Source organism: Solanum pennellii, chromosome 11 (genome assembly GCF_001406875.1).
Source record: "Solanum pennellii chromosome 11, SPENNV200".
Taxonomy (NCBI): Eukaryota; Viridiplantae; Streptophyta; class Magnoliopsida; order Solanales; family Solanaceae; genus Solanum; species Solanum pennellii.
Genome location: NC_028647.1, coordinates 63,300,404 through 63,322,970, shown reverse-complemented (window position 1 = coordinate 63,322,970; position 22,567 = coordinate 63,300,404). Strand labels below are relative to the sequence as shown.

The following is a 22,567-nucleotide window of genomic DNA, read 5'->3' as shown; positions in this document are numbered from 1 at the left end:
GTATTTTAGGGTTTTCCATTATCTTTTAGCAATGTTATATTCTAATGCTTTTTAGGTTTTAAGCAGTCAGTGAGTCTCCTTCACATCACAAGTCCTTCAAACTCTTTCTTGCCCAGTTTTTACAGGTAAGTTTCTTCCTTCTCTTTTTGTTTTTTTGTTTTGGTTTTTGGCATTTTTAATGTTAGTTAGGTTTTGAAGAATGTGTTAGTTTTTACAGGTAAGTTTCTTCCTTCTCTTTTTGTTTTGGTTTTGGCCTTTTTAATGTTAGTTAGGTATTAAGAATGTGTTAGTTTTTGGCTTTTACATATAAATAAGACAGTTTAGATGGTATGAGTAAGCATGTATTTACTGAAACCTTTTGAATTACAGTTTTAGTCATGTCTTGGTATAATATGGATACAAAATGATTATACAATGTTGAATTAATACTCATCAATTCCTCATATAGAAAGAAAAGTTAGAAACTTTATGTTTATAGAAGCAAACAACCTAGAAGGTGATCTTGTCGCGCAGTCGATCACGCATAGCCAACCATAGAATGAACCTAGTGTAATCTTGGTCCATATTACTTCAGCAGAAACCACTAGATATTTCGTCCCTATACCAATGTACCATTCTAATAGTTGTCTCCGTTAGTAGCAGCTATTTGGACTTGGGGCATGTGACCAAAGTAATCTCCCATGAATCTCTAAAGAAACTACTCCCAAATACATCAGGTCTAGTAGGATTTGTTGGTCTACAGTTAGCTTCTTACCGGCAGTGAAGAAAACACTGTGAAGTCAAGTAGGACTTGTTGGTCTAGTAATTGCTTATAATATTGCACAAAGACTTCTGCTATCTTCTCTGGGTCTGTATGGGTCTGCTGGTCTTCGTCTTGGATTTGTGTAACTGTTTGAAATAGTTTTCTCTGCTTGATCATCCCCAAGTTTAATCCACGTTGCGTGGCTTCTTTGCATAAGAAGCATTTCTGCTAGGTAGCTAACCCTTTTAAACTCCCTCGCCTGCCTCCTTTCCTGCAAAACATTGTAAATATCCTAAGTGGGTGCTTCTTTGTGATGACCCTCAACTAAGTGTTCATCTACAATGACATAAAAGAAAGCAGTCCTAACTGCTCTATTGATAGTTTTTGGGTCATCAAGATAGACTGCTGCTTTTGCTCAAGTACAGAATTAACCTCTTGTTCCTGAATTCTTCTGCTATAGCTTCAGTGGCATATCTTTACAAATTTCTGGTTATATCATATATGTGACTTGTTATGGTGTGTAGTCACTCATTTATATAAAAAATAATTCAATGGATTGCGTCAATAAGATAATGAGAAGAACATATAAATTGATCTTTGGGTGAAATGGCGGAGGAGGCGGAGGAAGAGGAATGAATTTCTCATGAAGTATCATCTCCATTTAGCTGACCATTTCAGAAAACTGTTTTCCCTGGAGAGAGTAGTATTTATGTTCCCCTTTAAAGGATTGATAAGAATAAGAAAGACTTGATGAATGATCTCGCAATTTGACATTTTGTTATGACGCTTCTTCACATTTTTAACATAGTTTGTGTGAGTTTGCTTCCCTTGGATCTTTATACCCGCGTGCATCAGTCATATTTTTGTGACTAATTTTACTGGGTTTTGAAAAATGTTAACCTCTTTTAAGGCATTTCCAAAGATAATCATTCAATCATTAATCAATCTTTGCATTAGTAAGAAAAAATGTTAGTTGGACGCAGGATGAAATTGAGTTGATCTGCTTAGTTGTTTGATCATGCGTCTCAAGCTCATTTGGAAAAAAAAAGTACTCCCTCTGTAAAGCCAAATATAAAGAGCAGTGTCTATTGATTACACAAATAGATGAATGAGGATATTATATTTCATCAAATTTTCTCATTATACTCTGTTGGCGATCCTCCTCCTCAGCCTATTTTTATCTATTTGATTTCTCTTTTCCATTGCTTGGTCCAGATTGGGTCCGTGCTCAGCACGGGCACACCATCACTAGTAGTAATATATAATTAGTAGATGGAGTATGTATCTATTAGGAATGATACAAAATAAAATAAATTAGCCAAAACTATCTATTTATGTTTTTTTCCCCACAAATGTATGCCAGGGCCAAAACTGGAGAAGACATGGGCTAAAGCCCATTCTTGTTGAGTCTATGTCTGCAAACTCCAAACTTATATATATTTTAACCCGACATAAAGTTAAACATCTAGACAGCTGCCTGTTGCCATCTCTTTCTGAAACATTAAAGGTATATGTATGTTTTTTTGTTGAGTAATTTGGGGGTTATTGAAAGTTTGCTTTAGTGTTTAATAAAATGTTGTAGTTGTGTTGAATTGATTTTCGTTTCAAGAATCCATTATACATTCCTATTCTAATAGTCTATTAGAATTTGAGATTTGCCTTTGGTCCAGGGCAAGTTTGATAAAATGTTGTAGTTGTTTTGAATTGATTTTCGTTTCAAGAATCCATTATACATTCCTATTCTAATAGTCTATTAGAATTTGAGATTTGCCTTTGGTCCAGGGCAAGTTTGATAAAATGTTGTAGTTGTTTTGAATTGATTTTCGTTTCAAGAATCTATTATACACTCTCTATTCTAATAATCCATTAGAATTTAAGTTTTGCCCTTTGGTCATCAAGTTTGATAAAAGTGATTTTCGTTTCAAGAATCCATTATAGCACATAAGTTATTATAACAATAACATGCTTAGTATAATTCTACAAGTGAGGTTTTGGGAAGGGTTCTAGCTTTGTGTAACCTACTTTCAATATTTTGTTATTTTTCTTCTTGTTGTTAGATCTCAGAGCCATTTCCACCATTTATATTGTTTATATTCTCGTTGTTAGTCACACCTCGGCTTTTCAATATGGTTGTAGTTTGAACCTTTGAAACCTGGAGCTTTTAACTAAATTGTAAGAGTGGAAGATTCATAACTTACTTATTTTCTGTTGATGCTGATATTTATCTAATTGCAGTTAAATAAGTTGTAACTTTAGGGAGTTTAATTCCCAGCTCTTGGGAGGAGAAATTCTGAATGTGACTCAATCTATTTCTCTTGAACTATACAGATTTATTTTATCAAAAGCTGCTATGAGTGATCCAGCAACTGAATCAAATGATGCTCATTCAAGCTCACAAGAAGCTAAGAAGCCTCAGATTGAGCCTATTCGGATGCCTACTGTGGAGGAAATAAGGGGCCAAGACATTTGGAACAACTGTGCAGTTCGCAGTGTTGTTAGCGGAGTCATGGGTATGCTTTAATCACAAGGATCTCTTAGTTGATTGAATTTTTGTGTCGTATTGTTTTGTGTTTATTTTACGGATATTATGTCCAAAATGTCATTTTTGCAATGCCTTAATGTAATGAATCATAATACTTTTCTTTATAAAAAAGGATGACAATTTTTCTAAGTTTGATGTCATAATAATGTTACAAGTGACAAGAGGTAATCCAAGAGTTTTTTTTTATGGACTTAATTCCGTTGCTATGACTGTTATTCTCTTGTACTTGTGGAGTTGGAGTTGGGAATGTGAGAGCTTGTTTAAGTTAGCTTACAAGCTCTATCAAGTATCAACTTTCATTGTTTGTGAATGAATCTGTATATAATTGGATAATTTTTTCTGCTTAACTTGATATCTTTTGTCGATGTTTATGGACTTTGCTGTGAGGTTACTTCTGGGGTTCATCGAGATTCTAGTGATGCATTTTTTAGTTTTGTAGGAGGGGGACTTGGTTTGTTCATGGGTATGTTTCTCGGGGCACTGGATAACCCAATAATGCAAGAGGAAATGACTACTAGGCAACAAATTGTATTTCAAGCAAAGCAGATGGGTCGAAGGAGTTGGAGTTCTTGCAAGACTTTTGCTGTTATGGGTTTGGTTTTCTCTGCTGCTGAGTGTACCGTTGAGAAGGTACTTTTGATCCTCATAGATGATGACCGTGTGGTATTCTGCAATTGTCGTTTTACAATTTTCCTGTTCATTTTTCGAACCAAGGAAATAAAGTTGGAATTCGTTCTCTCTATTAGAATCTGATACTTCTGAAATATTCTAAAACTCAAAAGTAACTGTTTTCTTTGTCTTGTGTTTAAAGGTACGGGCAAAGCATGACATTACAAATACAGCAGTTGCAGGGTGCGTAACAGGTGGTGCGTTATCAGCTAGAGGTAAAATTTGTTACCTTGATCATGCAAAAATGTGTACTAAAGGTTCTTTACTAGATATACTTTCATATGTTACTTGATCGTTATATGTTTGGTCTAGATAGAGACATGTAATTTGAGATTCATATGGAGAAGAGCAGATTTCTTATTCTTAACTAAATCATATGGATCGCTGTGGTAGACAAGGCAAGACGAGTTCATTGGTTGAAAACTGTGGCTCTCTCAGATTTCAAATAGCGGAATGGAACTGAGCTTGAAGTCAGGGTGTAACTCATCATGTAGAATTCACCTGTTCTTTCTCAGTGCTTTTCCTTTCTTTTTTTTTTTTGTCGAGTGTTACTTGAAAAGATTGGACCGCAATACTTTGTCCCAAGCTGTGTTTATAAGGTGAACATGCAGGGTGGGGTGCTTTACTGATCAGGTCTTAAAAAACAACAACTTACCCAGTGAAATCCCACTAAGCGGGTTTTTAGGAGGGTAGAGAGAACGTAGACCTTATAACTACCTCGTGGAGATAGAGAGGTTGTTTTTGAAAGATCCTTGACTCAAGTGTATCAAACCCAAGTAGAGGAAGAAGAAAACAGTGAAGAATCAGGGGTTTCAAAATATTTGAAAAAATTAACAAGCAAAAGTTTGATTTTATTAACTACAAAAAGTTTGTTGGAAGTTGGAACTTTGTGTAAAATCCAAAAGAGAAGTAGAAAAAATGATTTAACTTAGGCATAATTCATGATAATAAATCTACACAAAAATATCCTGAACTCTCCAAATTCTTAGCTATAGAACAACACAAATATAGTTTGTAGTCAAATACTTGCAATAAGATTTAGCCATGAATATTTTCGGGGAATACATGACGGACCATCTGATTCATAAAGCTTGCAAAAGACATTTAAGTTGCCACGGGTGGAATAGTTCATAACGTACATGAACTTAGGTAGGAGGTTGTTGTTTGCCGCGGATTAGGGTAGAGGTTAGTAGGTAGTAGAGCGTTGTCTTGCTTATCCTTCCGTACTGGTAGTCATAGTATTTCTCCTTTACTTTCTTGTCCTTCAGTTTCTGTTACTATTTACTTACTGTCTCTTGTACTTCAATTATCGCTCTTTTTTGTTGTAGTTATTGTTCCTTTTGTTTAGTCATGCTTTCTTAGTAATTTTCCATGATTTCTCCACTTCCGTTATTTCTTTCTTTGATATGCTTTTCCTTGAGCTGAGAATCTATCGGAAACAAGCAATCTAACTCCCAAGGTAGGGGTAAGGTCTGCGTACACTCTACGCTCTGCAGACTCCACTTGTGGGATTACAATGGGTTTATAATACAATCTAATTTCGTTTCAGGTGGACCACAAGCTGCGTGTATGGGTTGTGCTGGCTTCGCGACATTTTCGGTCTTGATAGAGAAGTTCTTGGATAGATATCACTAGACAAGATAGATCATTCTTCAGCCTGGATGATGTAACCTACACCAACCTACTTTTATATTTAGAATCAGATTCTTTTTGTTCAAATTCTATGACATTGCACAGTGTTGTAGATGTGCCATGCCGCGCACTTTTATAGTCGTATTTGTCCGATTCATAGCTTAAACGAAAGAAATGAGGATTCATATGGACGATTCTAACTTTGAGACGTAGTTATTGTTGATTTCCCCTTTGTGAATTCCTTGAGTTTGTGCTTCTGGTCCTAGAAACTTGTCAATTTTCAAAATGTCCTTAATTAGTTATGTAATAAAGTGAATCAAATATGGTACGTTCATGTCAATGTTTTATTAATTTAAATTTCACTATGATATTACTTTCTCATTTTATTAATCAAGTAGTGGGGAAAACAAACGTTTGTTATATTCAAATGTTGTGAATGTGCTCACTCAAAAAAGTTAAACAATAACTATATTATTATAAAAGTTAATAATAATAATAATAAAATTAATTTAAGAAAAGTTTGACATTTTTAGGGAAAATATAGAAATTAGACCGATTAAGCAAAATATTTAGGGCAATTTTCACGCAAATAAAAATTCATATTTGTATGCTATATAACAAAGTTTGCATAATTGCGCTCCATAGCAAACATAGAAACTATATAATTCGTTATACATATACAGTTGAAGCAAATTGTATTAAACGAAGTGTATAAAACAAGAAAGAGAAAGACACTTAGGCAGAGAATTGTATAAAAACGAAGTGTATAAAACGAATTGTATTATTATAAGTGTATAGAACGATTATATACAATTTGAATTTGTATAAAATGAGAAAGAGAGAAAGGCAAAAGAGACTTGACAAGGAATATACAATTGAATCGAATTGTATAAAACAAGAAAGAGAGAAATTAGATACAATTCGAAAATTGTATAAAACGAGAAAGAGAGAAAGGCAAAAAGAAACTGGGCAGGGGAGTATTTTTATTGTATAATTATAAGTGTATAGGACGAAAATATATCTACTTGCATGTGTATATACAATTTTCTCACGCTTTATACAAACAGAAACGCAATTTATACATTTCGCTTCTGTTTGTATAAGTGAGAAAGGCGAGGGTGGCGAGCGAGATTTGGGAGAGTGGCGAGCGAGATCTGGAAGAGGGGAGAGAGGGGAACAAAAATACATGTATTTATACAATATTCTCTGCTTTATACAATTAGAAACAATTTTTATACACTTGTGTTTGTATAAAAAGTAAGGAAGCGAGCGAGAGATTGGAGGAGAGTGGCGTGCGAGATATTTGGGAGAGAGGCTCCTGACAATTTTTTGCAAACGTTTGCTATGGTGCACAATTAAATCAAACCCTAGTTACTCCATTTATTTTAGGTTATTAGTTTGTTATTATATATAATTTTCCCAAATATTTATCTAAATTCAACCCAACCCAATGTATCTACCCTTGTTTATTCACTAAAATATTGTTGATACCATTGGAGTATATATACATACTTTAATGATATCTATATACTTTGATAGTATCAAACAGTAATTGAACAGTCTTTTTATTGAAACACTGTCTCTTCCTTCTTGATGCCATCTTCCTAAGAGTGTATATATATACTTTGATGATATCAAGTAGTAAACGTGAATTTATAGTTAAAAACAAGGGATATAGAAGTAAGGGGATAGCCGCGTATAAATAGTTTATCTTTTGGGGGTACAAATATTCATTTTCCTTAGTTTTAAGGGTAAAGGTGAACAAAAATAAATGAGGCAAGGGACATTTGTAGCCGAAGGTGAATAAATGTTATATTTAAGCGTAACTTACAGAAATCTCACTAGTTTAGCAGCTAATTACATAGATACATGTTAGTTTGCAATATTACGAATCTTACTTTGTTTTAGGGCCTTCAGATACATCTAGATACACGTATCTCGGGATACATTAGGTCAAAATTAATTGTAATTTGTTCTAGATACACTGTATCCAAGTAGATTCATATGAACACAGATAAACCCACCTCGCTTCCCTCGCCACTCTCCTGTATATACGATACCCTAGATACATGCGAATCATATCAGATACATTCACATGCGTGATTCACATGTATTCGAGTCGCTCGCCTCCCTCCCGCTCGCACTTGCTTCCCTTGCTATTTCAATGTATATGGTAGTATAAAAACACATATATCTAAGTGTATGACTTGCAATTTGTTATAAAATTATTAATTAATGATATAATATGTAAATATTTCAAACTATTGAAGAATCAGTAAAATATGATTGATTTATTTATAAAATTAGATAATTTCTCCTAACGTTTTCAGATAGTCCGACGATATTTTTAGCCCTTCAAATTAAACATCTCTATCGTTGATAAGCAAAGCTTGACCTAATGAAAGAATATTCGTGGTAAGTGGTCACTAATGACGGTGATAATTAAGTGCTCTTATGTGTTAATTAATTAATTAATAGACACACGACACATAATCTGATTAATCACCCCCTTAATTTTTTTAATTAACATAAATAAAATGGGCAGCACTAAAGCAAAAAAACATATAAAATGAAAAAAAAAATGTTGTTAGTGGGAAACAGATTAGACTTTCACCAATTAATAAGTTCTTTTTTCATTGATTTCAACTTAATTACTTTCTCTAGTTCCATATTAGTTATTTATTTTAGAAAAAAACTATAAATAAAAAATAATTTTACTAATTAATTTTAAGAAAATATTTTATATATGTTTTCAAATTCAACGTAGATAAAGTTGACTAGCTACAATTCTTTATTAGGTACTATTTTTGTTTCTTCTTTGTTTATTTGTTTCCCTTTCTATTTAAATTAATAATGTGATAATATTTAATTTAACTGATATAGAATTCAATATTATGTATATTTCTATCATTTTTTCATAAATTTTTTTGCAGACAAATTTTGGATGAGACACCAAATTCATGAGCTAATACACATGAAAAATCAAGAAAATAGCTTAATTTCTAAAAGTGTGGCTCATAATAGCAAACCCCAACTTACTACGAATATCCTCATAAAGTTTTTCCAGAAAAACTTTTGGCATTTCTCAAGGCGCTAAATTTATGGGCTAATACGCACGAAAGGCCATGAAAAGTAGTATAGTTCGTAAAAGTTGGTTCGGAAATTTAAAAATAACCCTTAAAATGATAGTAGTATACACAATGCTCCCCCTACTCATTATGGATGTCCTCATAAAAAAATTTCAAAAAAACTTTTGTCGTTTTTCAAGGCGTCAAATTCATGAGTTGATACACACGAAAAGCCAAGAAAGTTGTGAGATTCCTAAAAGTTGGTTCGTAAAATTTAAAAATATGTCTTAAAATGATAAGAGCATACACAATGCTCCCCCAACTCATTACAGATGTTCTCATAAAGTTTTCTTAGAAAAAATTTGGGTTGCCCCAAGGCGCCAAATTCATCGGTTAATATATACACATGAAAAACTAAGAAAATTGCGTAATTTCTAAAAGTTGACTTTTAAATACAAAAATTATGACTTAAAATGACAGGAGTGTACGTAATGCTCTCTCAATTTACTAAGGAGGTCTCCCTAAAGCTTTTTCAGAAAGAAAAAAAAATAGGAATATCCCAAAGCATCAAATTCATAAGCTAATACAAATTAAGAACCAAATAAATCGCACAATTTCTAAAAATTGACTTGTAAATACTAAAATATGCCTCCACTAATCTTCTTGACTCCTTCATATGTTTAGTTTATATCCTCTTAGTAAACATAATATTTAATTTCACCACTATTCATGCGTTATGCTCTTATCACTATATACGACAATTTTTATGATACACATGCAGGGGGAGTCCCCTTCGGCGAAAAATTATATTATTTATACATGATTAAAATAAATTTATATGTATGTATAGTAGATGTTGAACCCCCTTCAGCTACCTATTTCTACAGATTTTGAACCACCTGATTGGAAATTCTGGCTCCGCCTCTACACACATGCACTATGATGAATAATTAGGTGTAAATTATAGGAAGTGGATACATTCCGTAATGAAGAAAAACATTGTATTATGGTATGGAATTTAAAATGTAATTTCATATCATATATTACCAAAAATATTTTGTATAACTTTTGGGGCCACTATTAAGCAACTTGTATATTAAAGTCTAAAGTAGCCACTTGATGAGCTCACCCTATGAAAAAGAACCACACAATTTATATATATGACATTTATGTTTTTTGTGGCAAAAATGAATTAAAATGTGAATGTATAAAGTAGGTAGCTTTATATAAAAATTGATCTTATTTTAAATAAATAATCATGAATTTTCAATAATATGAGTCTGTAATTATTGGCTAGCTAACAAAATATATTTAATACCTTATTTTCTACATGATTATTCATCCAAATTTTATTTTAAAACTCATGTAATTAACCTATTTTCTTTTAGTTAACCTAAAATTTGGGAAAAATTCTTGAGAAATCTAATTATATTTTATCAGATATTATGGGACACCACTTTCTTTACAAAACATCATAACAAAAATAACTTTTAGTGGCGATAAATAAATATATTAATAAAAAGCACTAAACTCTTTACCAACATTATTTAAGTATCATTAAATCTAATGTAGGTAAAGTCTTTGGGACATATAAAAAAAGTCCTGAATGCTGTTAAAAAACATATATAGTGGCAATTGAGCTATTATTGTTAATTAATTGCCGCTAAAGAAAATTGAGCCCCGGAGCACGTAAATTCCCCATTTTGTCGATTTTCGTGTGCTATACTTACCATCTTTTTTGGTGATCTGAATTCCGACGTCATTTTTGCCCAAATTTTTTGTGGACGTCTGTTAAGACGTTAGCTATGGAGCTAGTTGGCCCTAACGGCCAAAACGACATATTTTCAAGGTCAAAGGAGCCCCGGAGGTAGTAAACCCCTTATTTTGCCGATTTTCGTGTACTATAGTCCATGGATTTCGATGTCATTTTTGTCAAAATATCTGTGGACGTCCATTAAGACATTGTTCATGGAGCCAGTTGGCCCCAACGGACAAAACAGTTCATTTTCAATGTCAAACGATCCCTAGAGCAGGTAAATCTCCAATTTTACCGATTTCGTGTACTATATGTTAGATTGTGGAGCCTGATTAATATACCCCACCGCCATGGAAGTTTACTCACGGGGTGTTACCACGAAATATTGATTTCTCTCTTTCTCTCTCTAGATTCTCATCTCTTTCTCTCTAAAGTTCTTATGTTCTTTATTCATCGAGTGTGTGTGTGTGGATTCGATCCCAACACTACAGTCCATGAATTTTTGGAGATTTAGAATTTCGACATCATTTTATCCAAATTTTTTTATGGAGATCCATTAAGACGTTAGCTATGGAGCATGTTGGCCTTGACGGCCAAAAAGACCCATTTTCAAGGTCAAATGAGCCCTGGAGAAGGTAAACCTTCTATTAAATGATTTTCGTTTGCTATTATAGTTCACTATCTTTTTAAGTGATCTGGAATTTTGAGTCATTTTCGCAAAAATAAATTTGTGGCGTACATTACGACGTACCTATGGAGCCAGTAGGGCCTGACGGTCAAAACGTTCCATTTTCAAGGTCAAACGAGTCCTGGAGCAGGTAAATCCTCCATATTGCCAATTTTCGTGTACTATATTCCATGGATTTTTGGTAATCTGAAATTCAGACGTCTTAAAATGTTATCTATAGAGCTACTTGGCCCTGACGGCCAAAACTGTCTATTTTGAGGTTAAACAAGCCCCGAAGCAAGTAAATCCCCCATTTTGTCGATTTTTGTGTGCTATAGTCTATTGATTTTTGGTGATCCAAAATCTCGACGTCTTTTTTGCCCAATTTTTTAATGGCCGTCCGTTCAGATGTTAGCTATGGAGCCAGTTTTCCCTGTCAGTTAAAACAACTATTTTCAAGGTTAAACGAGCCCCAAAGCAGGTATACCCCATTGTGCTGATTTTCATGTACTACTGTCCACTGATTTTGGTGATCTGGAATTCTGACGTCTTTTTTGTCCATAATTTTTGTGGACGTCTGTTAAGACGTTATCTATGGAGCTAGTTGGCTATAACGGTCAAAACGAATCATTTTAAAGGTCAAACAAGCCCCGGAGTAGGTAAACCCCTCACTTTGTTTAACCTTCAAAATGTATTATTTGAGTCGTCAGGGTCAATTGTCTCCATAGCTAACGTCTTTACGGACGTCCAAGAAAAAATTTGGCAAAAATAACGACGGAATTCCGGATCATCAAAAAAGATGGTGAACTATCGCACACGAAAATTGATAAAAAGGAGGGGAGGGGTGTTCGTGCTTCGTGGCTCGTTTTAACTTAAAAATGAATCGTTTTGTCCGTCAGGATCAACGGGCTCCATAACTTACATCTTAACGAACATCCACGAAAAAGTTGAGAAAAATGACGTTGGAATTTCAGATCACCAAAAATCCATAGACTAGTACACAAAATTGGTAAAATGGGAATTTATCTGCTTTGGGGCTCGTTTCACGTTAAAAATGGGTCATTTTTGCCCTCAGGGCCAATTGGCTCCATAGCTAATGTCTTAGCAGACGTCCAAGACAAATTTGGGCAAAAATGAAATTGGAATTTCGGATCACCAAAATATCTATGGACTATAGTACACGAAAATCACCAAAATAAGGGTTTACCTGTTGCGGGGCTCATTTGACATTGAAAATGGACCATTTTGGCCGTCTGGACAACAAGATCCATAGGTAACGTCCAAATGAACGTCCACAAAAAATTTTGGCATAAATAACATCGGAATTTCGGATCAACAAAAAAGATAGCGAACTAGAGCACACTAAAATCAAAAAAATGAGGGGTTTACCTTCTCCGAGGCTAGTTTGACCTTGAAAATGGGTCGTTTTGACCGTCAGGGTCAACTGGCTTCATAACTAACGTCTTAACAGACGACCACAAAAAAATTGGGGAAAAATGACTTAGAATCCTGGATAACCGAAAATTCATGGACTATAGTACATGAAAATCATCTAAATGGGGTGTTTACCTACTCCGGGGCTCGTTAGACCTTGAAAATGGACCGTTTTGACCGTCAGGGCTAACTGGCTCCATAACTAACGTCTTAATAGACGTCCATAAAAATCTAGGCAAAAATGACATCGAAATTCTAGATTACCAAAAATTCATGGACAATAGTACACGAAAATCAGCAAAATAGGGGTTTACCTGCTCTGGGGCTTGTTTGACCTTGAAAATGGATCGTTTTGGTCGTCAGGGACAACATGCTCCATAGATAACGTCTAGACAGACGTTCACAAAATTTTTTTGCAAAACTAACGTCGGAATTCGAAATTACCAAAAAAGATGGTGAACTATAGCACAGAAAAATTAACAAAATTGGGGGTTTAACTGGTCTGGGGCTCGTTTGACCTTTAAAATGGGATGTTTTGACCATCACGACCGACTGACTCCATAACTAACGTCTTAAAGGACATCCACAAAAAATTTGGGCAAAAATGACGTCGGATTGTGGATCACAAAAAGTCCATGGATAATACACGAAAATCGATAAAATGGAGAATTTACCTGCTGCGGGACTCGTTTGACCTTTAAAATGAACTGTTTTGGCCTTCAGGGCCAACTGGCTCCATAGTATCGTCTTAACGGACGTCCACAAAAAATTTTGGCAAAAATAATGTCGAAATTCCAAATCACTATTTTGTTTTAATTGCTTTTCCATCTAATGTTCAATTATCTTTTTAATTTCTCAATTAATATGAATTCACATCTCATAAAGGGGAGCATTCTGTATGTATATAAAAAAATTATTTATGACACTTGAACTATGTTTTTTTCAATTTTTACCCAATATCTCTGATATGCGTTTTATAATTCTCAAATAATATAAATGTCTCACATAAAGCTAATTAAAATTTAAATGTTTCCTACCATAATTTTTCCATCCAACAAATTATTTTTGACATAAAAAAAATGTATATCCAACCAAAAACTAAATAAAATCATGAAAAGTTAGAAAACAATTTTTTTTTAATATATATTTCACTTTTATCATAATACAAGAAACTTTGAACCCTCTCTCTATATATCAAACACAAATTGGGAACCTCAATTCTATCACACATCCCAACTTCATCTTCTTTTTAAAGAAACAAATAAATAATAATAATAATAATACATTATGTAAATATATTAATTAACCAATAAATCAAATACATCACAATTTCATATTTTGCTCATTAATAGTAATAACAACATGATTATTTGATAATTCTATTTTCTCCACCACCACCACCTTATTTGTATTAATTATTTCTTTACTACTTTTTGTGGTTTTAAAATTAGCTAATGAAGCAAGTTCATTAACCCCTTGTCCAATTTCTTCAACACAAGTAACAATATCTCTTAAAATTGATGCAATTGTTGTTAATGGAATTACTTGTAGTAAATTCATTTCTTCCCAATTATTAATTCTTGATTTTAGAAGTGAATTTAATTTCTTGGCTGAATTTTTTGCATTTGTGACATGTTCATCAGCTGAAATTGGCAAATTCATTTTCCTCATAGATTTTGATAGTTCTTTTAGTGCTTTTCCACATTCTATGCTCATTTTCATTGATGTTTCTTTGATCATTTCCTTGATCTCCTCTGGTGCCTGAAATCGAAAATATCGAGTTTGAGTTCTATGCACTGATAATAATACTGTAAAAAAAAAAATTAATATAGTCAAGAAGATCACTTAAAATGGTATTATACAGGAATAAATTGTTCAGTGTAATTCCACAGGCGAAGTCTGAGTACGATACTGGTATCTAATGAAGGTAGATAGATTTGTTATTTCCGTTAGACATTCAAAATAGGTGTGAAAAGGAAACGCAATAGCCAATAAGCAAGTTCGAAAAATATTAATGGAGAAAAGAACAATAGGAACAAAAACCAATATGATGGTTGAAGCAAAGAAAAAAACATATTTTTAAAGAGTTAAAAGTTATGTACACTGACGATACAAAATATAATAGCAATAATATTATATCACTTATTTATAGGTATTTTGATAATTAATAAGTATATAGCTATAATAAATATTAGTAGTTAATAACATGATAAAAATAATAACTTACTTTAATTTCAGAGTTAATATAGCCATTGAGTGCATCAATCCTACATGCACATTGCCTAATAAGACCTCCAATTTTCAAATATTGTTTCCATGGATGTCTATACTTAAATTGTCCATGCCCTGGCTCCCATTTTGCAAAATTGGCCTGTAAAATAATATTTAAATACTTGAGTTAATTAAAAAATAAATATTGATATTTTTTTAAAAAAAATAAAATAAAATTGGGGGTAGGCGAAGAGGAAAATAAGGAGGGGATTATATTATAAGGTGGAAAATTGAATTCTCGCCAACAAGGTGGAAGTTCAGGTAGCCAACCGATTGAACTACTAATATTAATATTTCCGTTATATATATATACACACACTTAGTTCAAGAAAAAAGAAAATAAGAATTACATACCAAAGTTTCTTCAGTATTCTTTGAGTTGAGAACACTTTTATACTCTATCAAGGATGGTTTAGCAACCTTTGATTCTGTAATATCCTCTGATGATTTAAAAATCTCATCTCCAAATCCTGCATTTTTTTTATTAAAATATGTATATTATAAAATTATAAAACAACATAATCGAATTCTAGTTATTATTATTTTATTCAGTAATCCTCACGATTTATAGTTCAGTGTAATAGTCTTTTTAAGAATCTATCATCTCATTATAGATCCATAATATCTATCTATATAAAAGAGTTCGATTCTAATTCTAGTTATTATTATTTAATTCCACAATCCTCATGATTTATAATTCAATGCTATCAATAAGTCTTTTAAGATGTATAGTTTCGTTATGATCCAATAATATCTATCTATATATAAAATAAGTCGATTATAATTCTAATTATTATTATTTTATTCCATAATCCTCATGATTTATAATTCAATGCTATCAATAAGTCTTTTAAGATGTATAGTTTTGTTATGATCCAATAATATCTATCTATATATAAAAGAAGTCGATTATAATTCTAGTTATTATTATTTTATTTGATAATCCTCACGATTTATAATTCAATGGTATCAGTCATAGTCTTTTAAGATCTATCGTTTCTTCATGATCCATAATATATAAAACCACATATAAAATAGAATTCTAATTCTAGATATTATTATTTTATTTAATAATCCTCATGATTTGTAGTTCAGTGATCTTTTAAGATGTATCATTTCGTTATGATCCAAATATATAAAATTACATATAAAAGAGAATTCTGATTCTAATTATCATTATTTTATTCAACAATCCGCGATTTATTGTTCAGTAGTATCAATAAAATCGAGTCTTTTAAGATGTATCGTTTCGTTATGATCCATAGTTATCTATGGACTATATATAATATTAATGGAATTATTATTTTTAATTTTAATTACCTTCTAAGAAGTTGCCAATTTTTTCCATATTTTTTGCTACTAATTTGTGTAGATCTTCACCAGCCCACACAGGGCAAACAAATATAGAAACAATAACACAAACAGAAGCACCCATGAGTATTGTTGAGATTCTTTTATGTGCCAAATCAACTATTTCATCAACTCTAAAACCAGATATTGAGACTAAACAAAATGTTAATATGAAAATTAACATTCCATAATCATATCTGGCCTTCACTTGAGGAAAGAATCTTATAAAAGTTAATGCAAATGCTGCATGCATAAGAAAAATAAAATTGTCATATTAGTAAGTTAAAATAATAATAATATAAGAATTAACGACAGATAATTTCTATCGTTGAATTTAAAAAAAAAATTCACCATTTATGTTTGTTCAATATTAATATGACGGATTATCAAAAAAAAAAATCATGTTGATTACTATGGTTAAAGAAAAACATGAATTAGCGACAGCCAACTTCTATTACTGAAAAGCGAAGACTATTGTTATTTTTCTAATATGATATTTTAAATATCATAAAATTAGCTATGAACTGTTTAACGATCGATAGATATGGGAATTTAAAAAATATATATATAACCTTGTAGAAAGACAAATAGACCAAGAAGTATTGGCTCCACAACTTTACCACTTGCACTAGCCAAATAATGTGCACCAACCCCTAGTGCACCAGCTAGCAAGGTTGCCATTCCCCTATTTAATCCTTTTCCAAGTGTAGCACCTACAAAAATAAAAAATAATAATAATTAAAAAATAATTTTTTTTAAAAAAAAAATATTTAGTGACAATATAGGTTCAAATAGTATATATGACATCTGTATTGTGTATAACGTACCAACAGAAAATTCAAAGACGACAACCACAGTCATGATCGCCCACATCGTAGAAACACCAAAACCATTGTAAAGGGGTTGAAAATAATAGAATAATGAAACTAAAGTTAGTGATAAACCAACTTTAAGTGAGTGAATCACTCTTCTTGGATCATCTTTAGCATTTTTCTTAAATTGCTTAGCAATTCCAACAATGTTAGCAAATATTTTTTCATGCAAAGACTTGAACCATAATAATCCCTTAGTGAAAAAGTTACTTGGCTTTTCATCATTGTTCATAGAAGCAATCTCCATAGTAATAATAATAAAAATAAATATTGGACCAAATTATGCAAAAATAAAATGCAAAATAATCCAAAAATAGAATGTGAGAGATAAGAAAAAGACAAAGAAGTTTATGGGATTACTAATAAGACATGTTGTGTCTGATAGCCTCATATTTATAGAGAGAACAAAGGAATAATGGATGGTGACAAATCAAGAAAATATTTTTAAAATATTGTAAAAATTATATTTTATTTTTTAAAGTGAATATTTTTAGGTGCTACTTTTTCATGTACGATGGAAGTACAAGGAAAGTGCATAAAAAAGAGAGGTTGAAAATGATGAAGTGAATTTTTGTTTTTTTTTTGTTTTTACAAAAAAAAAAAGTTATAATGAATTGTATTTTAATTATCCATCTGTTATCCACACATTGAGATTAATGGGTCAAAACTAAAGTTTTTTTTAGAATAGGGCAAACCATTTTTTGGGATCTTTTTAAGAACTTGTTAAAATTGGAATTGGTTGGCCATATAGCATTTTTTTTAGGTTCCTCACCAAGTGTCTATGTTCACGGTATTTATTTCGAAGCTCGATCAATTTAAATTTAAATCGAAAGACCTCATTTTACTTTGAATGTGAAATACTCACTAAAAGGTAAGTTTATACCAAATCAAATTTTAAAAATCCGATATTTAATACTTATTTTCAATTATCAAATTTAAAATTTGAAAATATCAAACCAAATACTAAATGCCTACCCCTAATTGTTTATAACTCCTATGTATCTAACATGAGCTTTGATACATGTATTGATCATAGTGACCTAAGACAAAAAAAAAGCTAGATATGCAAAGTATATCAACTATCAATTGTAGATGATTTTTTTTCTTTATATTCATGATTAGACATCCCAACTTACCATTTCACCACAAAATTTTATAGTGGCCACATATTTTTTATTTTTCATACGATGTCTGATATTACTTCTAAGCCTAACTAAATCAAAATTGTTTTGGAAAATCGTATTTTAGGGGTAAGATACTCTTAACAAAAAAAATAATGTTCAAGATTTAAACATGAAATTTCTAATTAAAATGTAATAAGCAAATTCGATTGTTATGAGTAAGCCAAAAATGAAAGAATTTGAGCTAGAAAACTTTTTCGAAATTAGACCTTCTAAAGTTTTGTCAAGGCCACTATGTTTAGAGGCAGAGGCATAGTTCTTGAACTTGGGAGGGTCATTTTGGGCAAGTTGCATTTGTTTTTCACGAAATTCTTCAATAAAGATAAGAATTTGACTCCCCGACCTTATGTATTGATTCTTAAGCTTTAGAATCTAGGTTATAGTTATTGGGGGGATATTTCGACATTATTCCATGGTGGAAAAGGAGCACTAAGTTAGGGAAGATGATCATATAGTGGTCGGGGTTGAGATTTATTAATAGTCTGGGTAAATTAATAGGTCTTGATTGTTATTTATATTATTTGTTTTAGACCAAGAACAAGTCAAGGCATTTCGCAAGGGGAAAGCTTGGATAATTTAGAGATTCCAAGAGACTAGAGTCGAGGTAGGTGATGGTTATATGTTTTCTATTTTATGTATGTATGCATGTCTACTGCTTTGGAGTATCATTTGTGCAATGCATGGTCAGAAAACATATGAATTGACATCATGTATAGTTAATCTCATAAAATGAACTTGTGACTGTGACTTATAGTTTTCAAGTGATCTTGTTCATTGTGCTATTTGGCTCGGGTACCATACTAGTACACTAACTATGGATGGCTCGGATGCCACGTCGGTACACTAACTATGAATGGCTTGGGTACCACGTCGGTACACTAACTACAGATGGTTGGGGTACCACGTCCTCACACTAACAAATTGAGTTTAGGTTCCAGAGAGGACCAGATATGTGATTGTGGTTCCAAAAAAGGATCAGACATTTCCATTGTGAGCATGTTGGACATGTAGTCATGCATTGGTTGATTCAGGTACTTTTGTTTCATGACATGTGATTGGGAGTCTATGTGATTGCTAATTATTATTATATTATGCATTGTTCAATATTACGTATTGTAATGACTATTTATATTCATATCTGGAAATTGGACGCGTGATTCTATCAGTACACTATGCGATACTGTATCTATTATTTTTCTTATTGAGTACATGGCATCTTTCAGCGACTGATCCAAAATCTCAGTTAAATTAGTTTCAATTTAGTTTGATTCTCCCATCAGTTTATTTAGTATAAATATCACGTACGACATTCTGAATCGTAACATAAAAATAAAAATATATGTATTTATCACTTTACTACGAAATTTGAGAGTGGTCATATACCAATATTGGTTGTGATGATTGTACTATACCAATATTTTTCAGACGCGTTATTCATGGCTTTATAGTTTTAGTTGGAACAGTTGCATTAATTTTGACTGTTCATATTATAGTGGTGGCTGACTAGTTTTTTACTTGAAATTAAATCTAAAAAAGAAAGGTAAATATATTGAGATTATTTTGGAAATTTAAATATCTTTCAATAGCCAAAAAAATAAAAAATAAGATAAAGACATATCTTAAAGATAATATAAAGCATTCATGAATTTTGTGTTCACACATAAAACTAGACAATATATAATATTAAGATATACTTCTTCAATTTCTTTTTACTCGTCAAATTTTATTTGGTATAATAAATTTTAGTTGGTATAATAAATTTTATCATTTTATCTTCTATTAATTAATAGAGTTTTAAACGTATTTATTCACTACATTTTTCAAAGACATTAACTTAATGTTAATAAATTAAGGATATAATAAGAAGAAAAAAATTGGTTTCTTGATTTATCAAAAATAACAAGTAAAAGAGCAAATTAAATTAAAATATATTTGACAAGTGACGGAGAGAGTATTAGAGATACATTATCTGCATCACATTTTATGAGGTGCGATCCTGACCCATGTTTAACTTTGTTAACGTGAGATATTTTGTGTACATATCGCTCTATCTTTTTGACACAATAATATTTATGATGACGCCTACAATCTCTCACAAGAAGGCAAAGTAATAAAACTTTGTTACAATGACAATAGTTATAATATTTTGTTGATTAATTATCACGAAAATTCACTACAAAAATAATTAAAATTAACTACATAAGTTTAGAATAATTTGTTATTTAATAAGATCAACAACAAATTCTATTTTGACCTAATTCATATATGTTTTAGTGCAAAGTAAGTGATACTTTATTACTTCAAGTGAATAGTGTTGCTTCACCTTTTTTAGTTAAGCTAAGAAGCTTACATTGAAACACTGCTAATTAAAATTCGAATTATTCATAATTTCGATAAAAATATATATCTGTTAGTAATTAATAAGAAAAATCAAGATTTTCGAAAATAAGTAAGGCAATGATTCTTTTATTCCACATAATTTAACTTACATAATCAAGCTTTTTTTTTTAAGATAAAACGGAAAATATATTTTTTTTCACTAACTCAACTTAAATATAAAAGTTAAACCACATAGATTTTATATATTTTCTTGGCATGTACCTATTTAATCCTAAATATCTTTTTTATCTACCCTAGTTGATCATGAACAAGTTTTATTTTTCCTAGTTCATGAACAAACTAAAATAACACATGTACCATAACTAATTTTTTATATATGAATTATCTTAATTCATGTATCAAAAAATACTTTTTTCTTTTCTAAACATAGGATTCATTTTTTTTAAATCTTTTCTAAGAAAATAGTGCAATAATATCGATCAGTATAATTTTACAAAGTGGAATTTGAAAAAAATAAAATAATGCATAAATTAATGTTATTTATTTATAGTGTAGGGATGTTGATCTTGATAGATCTTGACTCAAATAAATTATTTTTTTCAAAACATATTTGTGAAAAAAAAAATGTAAGAGTAAATATAAGATCGATAAAAAAGTATAGTCGATAAAATAGTAAACATAACCAAATTAAGTTTTAGAAAAATAATAAAAATATAAAATCGAAGGATGAGATAATAACATTCTCATAATAATACTCAACCTCCGTATTACAGCGTGAATTTTAATTAATCGGAATTTTAATACAAATAATATTAAATATCCAATGAGAAAAACTTTGATTCCAACTATTTCTTTTTCCTCCTCTTTGGGACAGATAAGATAATCACTACATGTGAGATGACATTAATTTTTTTTTTTTTGACACTTTTATTAGTTTAAATTGTAAATTAATTAAATAACTAACACTTTTATACCGTAAAAAATTATGTTAATTATTCTATTTTGATTGAAATGTCTTTTTAGGGTAATTGTTTAACAAAGAAAATAGTTTGTGCTTTCATTTGAATATTTATATATGTTTACTAGGTGTAATTAGTATGAAACAATTCAAATACTTTTTATTAAAAGTAAAAGTGATAATTTTCTATTATACATAAGTCAAGTCGAACAAATCATAAATTAAAATCAAACATAGAAATATTAAAATCATATATATACTAAATTAATTTGATGTGATAATTAAATAATTCTTTTAAAATCAAAAATAGAAAATTTTAAATATCATATCTTGTCCGCCAATAATTTAATTAGTATACTTTAAATTATGTCACATAAAATAGTACGAATTAGTTCTATTTACCAATTTATTTTTGATAGCAAGACACATGATCCAAAGAATTTGAATTTATTCTTAGTGTTCTTGTAAATATTCAAAATTTGAAGTCACTTCAACTTTTAACCAAATTCTTTCAAAGTTAGCCAATAAAATTATAGATCTAGAATAATAATATGACAGGGAAGAAATAATAAATTTTATTTTTAGATGAAATAAATGGTTCACATTTAATTGTTTTGTCATACCAATGCATGCATTTTATTAGCATAAATTATCATACGACTTGCGATAGAATGAATAGGTTCCTTTATACTTTTAACTAAATACTACAGGTTCAAATTCGATATTCGAAAAAAAATCTTGGTAAGAAGACACTATCACTATATATCATAAAGCTTGTACTACATAAAATTAAATTAACTAAATTTCAAAATAAATATCGAATGTTAAAATATTTGAGAGGTTGAAAATGACAAAATTTTATTTAATCTTAAAAAGAATATTGGGAAGAATATTATTACATGTGTGTGAAGTTTCTATCCGAATATATCGGAGCTAGAGACATAAATGATACGCTACGTTTCAGTCTCAAATAAATATTTAAGGAATATACGAAAACGATAAATATGTATCATTTGATAGATACATCAGAAGGTAAATATGCATCATTTATTAGATATATATATATATATATATATATATATATA

General features: G+C 30.9%; 2 protein-coding genes across 2 annotated transcripts; one reads left to right on the top strand and one right to left on the bottom strand.

The window, feature by feature from the left end:
* LOC107004508 (mitochondrial import inner membrane translocase subunit TIM22-4-like) lies at positions 1-5,916 on the top strand. Its single transcript, XM_015202717.2, has 5 exons — positions 1-125; positions 3,071-3,252; positions 3,724-3,914; positions 4,096-4,168; positions 5,503-5,916. The coding sequence occupies exons 2-5, from the start codon at positions 3,093-3,095 to the stop codon at positions 5,586-5,588; spliced, it is 510 nt and encodes a 169-aa protein (XP_015058203.1). The 5' UTR covers positions 1-125; positions 3,071-3,092; the 3' UTR covers positions 5,589-5,916.
* Positions 5,917-13,628: 7,712 nt separating this feature from the next.
* On the bottom strand, positions 13,629-17,310 carry LOC107004038 (aluminum-activated malate transporter 2-like). The gene is made up of 6 exons (XM_027913243.1): positions 16,959-17,310; positions 16,704-16,844; positions 16,102-16,374; positions 15,136-15,251; positions 14,738-14,881; positions 13,629-14,271 (listed from the first exon to the last, which is right to left on the bottom strand). The coding sequence occupies exons 1-6, from the start codon at positions 17,248-17,250 to the stop codon at positions 13,834-13,836; spliced, it is 1,404 nt and encodes a 467-aa protein (XP_027769044.1). The 5' UTR covers positions 17,251-17,310; the 3' UTR covers positions 13,629-13,833.
* Between the last annotated feature and the right edge of the window lie 5,257 nt (positions 17,311-22,567).

What these genes read in the sequence shown, in the direction of transcription:
- LOC107004508 (XM_015202717.2), top strand. Translation starts at nt 3,093, where the DNA reads ATGAGTGATCCAGCAACTGAATCAAATGATGCTCATTCAAGCTCACAA. An exon ending in TGTTGTTAGCGGAGTCATGG is followed by an intron (nt 3,253 to 3,723) that starts GTATGCTTTAAT and finishes TTAGTTTTGTAG; the next exon opens with GAGGGGGACTTGGTTTGTTC. An exon ending in CTGAGTGTACCGTTGAGAAG is followed by an intron (nt 3,915 to 4,095) that starts GTACTTTTGATC and finishes TTGTGTTTAAAG; the next exon opens with GTACGGGCAAAGCATGACAT.
- LOC107004038 (XM_027913243.1), bottom strand. Translation starts at nt 17,250, where the DNA reads ATGGAGATTGCTTCTATGAACAATGATGAAAAGCCAAGTAACTTTTTC. An exon ending in AATTGGCAACTTCTTAGAAG is followed by an intron (nt 15,252 to 16,101) that starts GTAATTAAAATT and finishes AAAAAAATGCAG; the next exon opens with GATTTGGAGATGAGATTTTT. An exon ending in AGAATACTGAAGAAACTTTG is followed by an intron (nt 14,882 to 15,135) that starts GTATGTAATTCT and finishes ATTATTTTACAG; the next exon opens with GCCAATTTTGCAAAATGGGA.